The 6506-nt window shown below is 38.4% G+C and overlaps 1 protein-coding gene across 1 annotated transcript in view; it reads right to left on the bottom strand.

Moving 5' to 3' along the window:
• LOC104409196 (unconventional myosin-Ie) overlaps window positions 1-6284 on the bottom strand; it is a gene marked incomplete at its 3' end in the record, with an annotated part of 20197 nt that extends 13913 nt beyond the window's left edge. Inside the window, exons 1-4 of the mRNA XM_010018999.1 lie at window positions 6237-6284; window positions 5924-6067; window positions 3134-3223; window positions 2170-2264 (exon numbers count right to left, since the gene is read on the bottom strand). Of these exons, the coding sequence (XP_010017301.1) occupies window positions 2170-2264; window positions 3134-3223; window positions 5924-6067; window positions 6237-6284 (377 nt within the window). The remainder of the gene's footprint in view (window positions 1-2169; window positions 2265-3133; window positions 3224-5923; window positions 6068-6236) is intronic.
• Between the last annotated feature and the right edge of the window lie 222 nt (window positions 6285-6506).

Raw genomic sequence — 6506 nt, 5'->3', positions numbered from 1 at the left:
CCAGAGCCGCCTGCCACAGGCAGACACAGGTGAGCACCAGCCCCTTTCCCATCAACCTTGTGTCTCCATTCCTGCAACTCCGCACGCACCATAAGCCAGATGCAGTCTTTTTGACCTGACTGTGAATCAGCCCAGTCTATACACCTTTAATCTTTACAGACCTTTCTTTAGGGGGAAAAACTGACAGCTTGGGAAGCAGGGGGAAGGGCAAACCTGGGTCTGTTGCTGTACTAGCTTGCTCTGTTCCTTCCATTCCACCAGGGATTTTCAGTGAAATCACTCCAAATTCAGACTACTTGTGAAGTAGAGAAGCAAACAGACACCTCATAATAACCATATTATCTTCATCATCACCCATTTTCCACAGGATGCGTTTTTATGGCAAAAACTATGGTTCACTGGAACACAAATGTTCACTTGGAACTGCTTAGGTTCAGCATACTTCTGTGGGGCTGCAGACAGTCAAGACACAACTATATCTCCATTTGTTAAGAATCACCAGTTTAGGGGCAGAAATGGTAAAGCCCTTGGCAGCTATTAGGTGAAACTGATGGTGCGCTGGTAGACATGAATCTACCTAGAACATTCATTTCACTCAAGATCTGCAGCATCTTGTGAGCTTCTAGTCTGGCAGCAATTTCAGTGCCTTCTGGTGTATGAAATACAACATGAGCAAACAAATTCCAGACTTCAAGAGACTTCCATTTTTAAGCCAGCACTAGTTGTTAGAAATAGTGATAACATTAAAGTCAGAAAATACAGGATGTATCTAAACAGTTTAAGTGAAATATGGTTGAAAGAATTAAAATATCAACCAAAATCAGTTTTGTGAGTGGCTGAGTTACTTGATTTCATTAAAATAATTTCTAAGTGCCCCAAAAAAATCAAATACCATCATGAAAACTACTTGTAAGTCTCCAGTTTTTAGAGTGTCTGTAATAAGAATGATTGTACGAAAAATAGATGTGTAGAAAGAAAAAGGAACTCTGAAGTTTCCCTGGCAAACACGATTTTTCTTGTTTCAGTTTTGCAGTAGATTTCAAGTAACTCCAGCAGATTTTGAATAGGCTGTGCACACACTGAGGAAACTGACTCTGCACATACAAAATGCAGACACTCCAAAGCATGTCATCCAGCATTCAAGCACAGGAATTCCCACATGAATTTAAACCTGTAAGTCAGTATCTCCGATCTGCATCTCCGCTCTCTGAAAATGTGACGCTGCATTCACTGAACCTTGGGACATCAGCAATGGATAAAAAAATATGGGTTTTTTAATCACAGTTCACCACAGTTTAAAGGTTTTCACTATAAATTTAGCTTCATGTCAAACATCTCAGGCTCTGGGATGTTACTTTGTTCAAAAAGCAAAATAAATCTCTATTTTACCCATTCCCAAGAGGCCTGAATGTGACTAAATGGCACCAGTAACTTCAGCATGGCAACAGGCATCGATTTTGCAAAAAGAAAGACTGAGCTCAGGGAACAATTCCGATATATGAGAGACAGGAATATGAGCTTTGGGCATTTTGTTGTGTATGGCTCCATGCTGTAGCCAGGGGCCCAAGAACACAGAGGCCTTTAAAGGAGCACAACTCAGTGCAGCAAATTGTTAATGCCCGACTGACCTTCCTTCACGTAAAATCAACAGTTCCCACATATCTATTAATTTATAAATTTAAAGAGATTAATGGTGAAGACAAAATTAATTTTCCAGTATCTCTCTCCTCCTTTTGTCTCTGAATGCAAGCAAAATTCCAAATGGAACAAAAGTACATTTGTTTTTAATAGGGGTAGAAACAGTACTAAAACCAGAATACAGTAAAAATGGAGTCAGTGTGAGAATGTTTGATTTACCAGTATCTGTGCTTCCTATAGTTCTTAATCTATCCCTGTTATGTAGTCACTCATTCAAGCTGTTGCAACTTTGGTACTGGGCATGAAGCTGGCTGCGTAACAAACACTTCTTGTGGTTAAGCTATCACCAGAATTTCATTGAAGAACAACAGGAAGGGTCAGAAAGTACTTAGCTATGCTAGAAAACCCCAAAATGCTCAGTGGTCATGGACACAGAAGATTTTTACTGATATTAAAAAAACTCACAAACTTTCCTGCTTAAGTTAAAACACCAAAAGATGATAAAATACTATTTACAGATCTTTTTCTTACCTAATAATGACACACTGATTTTCTCTGTCAATAATCATGTTCCTGTACATGCTGTCTGCAAGAGCATAAATATGTGGTGGGTTCTCATATTGTGCCTAGGAGAGGAGATAAAGAGCCGTTATCCAACACAGCATTAAACAACACAGAAAGAGCACTGTAATTTTTAATTTAAATTGGAAGAGTTATTTTCCTGGAAAAACAACTCCGAATCCTCCTTTAGACTGAATTTTCCCCAGGAATTTTTTTGTTCGTTTAATAAAAACAAACCAAAGTCTCTGGGTTTTGTTACTGATCTGCCATCCATAATTTTCTTCTAAACTATCGTAAACACCCTCTTCTAAAAATGGTTTGTGCTTGAAATATATTACTCACATAATTTAAGCCTATTGCATGTGGTCACATGCTAACAATAAACTACCTAAACTGCTACACAGAGCCTGGTGTTGTACGTCTCATTTTCACCTACTGAACCCATTCAAACCAAATGCTTTCCCAGATCTCTGGACATGGCTAACTTGAGCAAAGCAGGAAAGAGAATTTTAAGTCCCTAATGTCTTCGTGCTGACTCATTCTTTAAGCTCTATGTTCAAAAATGGCATTTAATTTTGGCAACTCATTTTCTTTTATTGTTCTTGTCCAGTTTGAGAGTTCTCGAGTCATTTTGTATTGTGCACCACGCTTTTAAGTTTAACAACTGCCTTTGCAAGGAGGAGTGTCTAACCCATGCCAAGGAGAGAAACCTGACACAGGCTAGAGTTAATCAGTACAAGCATTTTCTTGAAATACTAATCCTGTATTTCAGGGAATTCAATCTGAAGACTCAATATATGGTGGTAATGGGTATCAGCCAAGTTCTTCCAGGCTAGTGCAACACTACCAAAACCCAGAAACAAACGCTTCCAAGAGTTTAACTATATTGACTAATATTTACATGCTGCAGTACATTTTAGACTGCTTTACTTACTGCTCCTTGGTACATTTCAATTTCCTTTTCCCCAAAATATGGCATTTGCTTGAAAGGATTCACAGAGATTAACACAGAGCCAATATATGTCTGTATTCAAAAGCCGTTAAGGTAACTACAGTTTCATAAAGTATTATCTTAGCACTAGTGACTGACAAACAACTTTTCCATCTATTACATAATACAGCACAGCTTCAAACAACAGTAAAAACTCCACCACTTACAATTGTTAATAAAAATGAAATTAGCAGGCTTACTAAATATAAACGTATCACTCAATGGGATGCATTCCTATTGTCAAGATATTTATTTTAGGACAAGCTAAGTATAGCAGTATGTATCAGAGGTCCAAATATGACGCACCTCAAATGAAAATACAGAAAGGAAATGGCATATTTAAACTGTTTTACTCCTTTGTAACTGAGGAGGTCATATTGTCAGTATTAGAAAATATTGTTTTGACCTTTGCAGAATATAGTACAGTGACACACTCTGATCTCATAGAGATAGTGCTGAGCACGCACAGGCAGATGGAAACAGCCAGCACTGAGCTAAACTGGACAATTATTCATCTGCATGTACTAGTAGGGGAGCTAAGGGAATTAGGTAATTCAGTACGTGGTGTTATTTTATGAGTGTAACTATTAACAGTCCCTTAGAGTCTTATCCTGCTGCCTGCCCTGTAAGAAGCCCCTCAGTTTCAAGCTATTATTAGTCCCAGAAAGCTTTTTTGCAACATTCTGAGTATTAGTATTTCACCGTTCCGCATTCAGCTCCACATGTACCTACATTCACAACTTCAGGAGCTTTAGACTCAGAGCTGCAGTATACATACACGAAGCAACTGATGCTACACTACGGGCAGCACTGGTTCACTGAGCTGGAGTCAGCAGTGTACCCATGTCAATGAGGCCAAAATGTTGTACCACAGGTTTCATTTAACAATCTGGAATTATTCCCAGGCAAATTTACTATCTAAGCTTTCCAGACAAAAGTGGGAAAATTATCAAATTTATACTGCTGGATTATCCTATGTAAAAATCTACTGTTGTAGTGCCACAGCACAGAACAGGAACATGTTAGAGAAGCATAAATCAGCGAGCAGAATTTCTGTACTCTTGATTTGCAGTGCTTTCTTCCTACTTTTTTTTCCCCACTTAATTCAAAGAAGAGTGACATCATCTGGGTCTCAAATATAATAAATCAAGTATTCAGTCAGTATAAACATCCGAAGTGGCAGTTTTCTGTTGGTAAACAATACCAGCATTTTCTGGGAGGATTCTGTAATCTCTATGCAACGTAGCACAGAGAAATGTTCATTCATGGGTGGACATACAAACAATTGAAAGATTCAAGAGAAGATCTCCATTCTAGAAAGAAAAGCCTTTGCAGCACTGCAAAAGGAGTCTTTTCTCCCTACACAAAAGAATTATAATGCTTTACAAGAAGACTCTGATCATTCATGTGACCACAAGTCCCCTTGGAAAACACTCTTATTCCTGCTTCAGTACAAAGACCATCTCCACATTAAATGTCACTTGGTTTTATAGAAAAAAAGCATAAAACCACTTCTTCGGCACAGAGCGACAAAGACTTTGTGAATTTACTCATGGAAGATGCAGCATTCCACAGGGACAAAGCGCTCGTGTTACTGACAGGAAGAGCACCACAGTTTGCCTCAGTACCACAGTTTGACAAGTATCGCACAACTTTGTCACGTTTCTGTAATGCCAATTTAATAATGGTGTGGTAATTCATTGAACAGAGAATCCAAACCCATGCGCACACACATATGAAAAACCTCTGCAGTTTGGGATGTAAACGTCAGCATAACTGCAACATTAATTTTCCCCTATCAGTCCTCAGTAAACGGAGCTGCTACTTAGCTCTTAACCATCTGAATATATGGAAAGAGCCAGGAGATGGTTTTATTTCCTTCCCCTTCTGCTAAAAAGTGTCAAAACTCTTCAAGGAAATTATTCCCCAGTATTCCACACTAGGAAGTATGAAAACCTGGCTACAGAAGATTATGCACTTTCTAGTACATCATCATACTGACCAGTGTTTACCAAACTCATTATTGCAGCTCATGCTACACTGTGAACGCTAAAATGACATAGTGACTGTTCTTATCTCAAGGAATTGCTTTCATAAGAAATTTAAAATAAAATTTTGCCAAGCAACCCGTTGGTGCTGAAATACATTTTCCTTGCTGGGTTGTATGTTCAGGTACTTAAATCATCTGCTTTATCACAGAAAAAAAATGAAGCGTGAACACTGTGGATTTACAGATGTTCAGATGGTCACCTGTTTCCATCAGCCTGTGATTCCCACTACTAACAACTCCAGAATAAGTTGTAAATGGGATTATGTCACAGAAGAAATGCTACTTGGAAAGCATTAGCGTTTGGGAGGTATAAAGGACAACATGGTATCAAGACACATACTTACATCTTAAACCTACTAATTCTTGCTCTTAGAAGTATTATTACCGCAGTAGCTTCAGGGGTCACACATATAAATGTACAAAGCTACAGACACATCTTCAATAATAACAAGAACAATTCCACATATCAAAAAGAATACCTTAAAATAACTTTTCAGATCTTAATTTCAACCCTCATAATTACCTCAGTTTCAAAGCATTTTGTGTCGTCTCAGGTGAACTGCCACATAAAATACTCAGCACCTTTGAGTAATCTGCTTACACAGAATACATACATATAACCAGTTTCACATTGGCTCAGCAAGTCGACAGGACCCCTCCAAAAACAATGCTATAAAGGATACAAAAATATAATCATCCATGTATCGCTTCTTTAGGTTCTCCACTATGGAATCCTCTGTGATTTTGGAAAGAAGGACCATATCATCCACTCCACTGTGCTTGACATTGTGGCTCTGCCAGTGATACCTGTAGTGTCCTTTGCTGCCCTGCAGGAAAGCAGAATAAGCACCAAAAAGGTTATGATGTTTCTCATTAGCATCAAATAACTGAAAGCCATCTATTCAGATTTTAACTTCCAAAATGTTCTTCAATGAATTCTAATTCTTGACCCAGGCATTACATAAAAGCATACATAAATGCTGTCAACTGACTTACCTCTGAACCATTAAAGAATTGCAGTGCCCCCAAAAATCTGAAGGTCATGCCATGGTTTTGTGAATGTCTACACACAGAAGGGTTTTCAGACGGCAGACATTCCTAAATCTAGCAGGAAAAAATAATTTCTCCAACTAAGATGCAGTTATTGGAAGCTAAGGATGCAGAAATTACATTCCTACAGTGCAACTATTAGTAGTGAGGATGATTACCACCAGCAGGATCAATTCTCCACCCTTTACAGTCTTTTAAGTCAAACCTGCACATATG

This window comes from Nestor notabilis, unplaced genomic scaffold (assembly GCF_000696875.1).
Source record: "Nestor notabilis isolate BGI_N333 unplaced genomic scaffold, ASM69687v1 scaffold9097, whole genome shotgun sequence".
NCBI classification, from domain to species: Eukaryota; Metazoa; Chordata; class Aves; order Psittaciformes; family Psittacidae; genus Nestor; species Nestor notabilis.
This window is presented reverse-complemented; position numbering and strand designations above follow the sequence as displayed.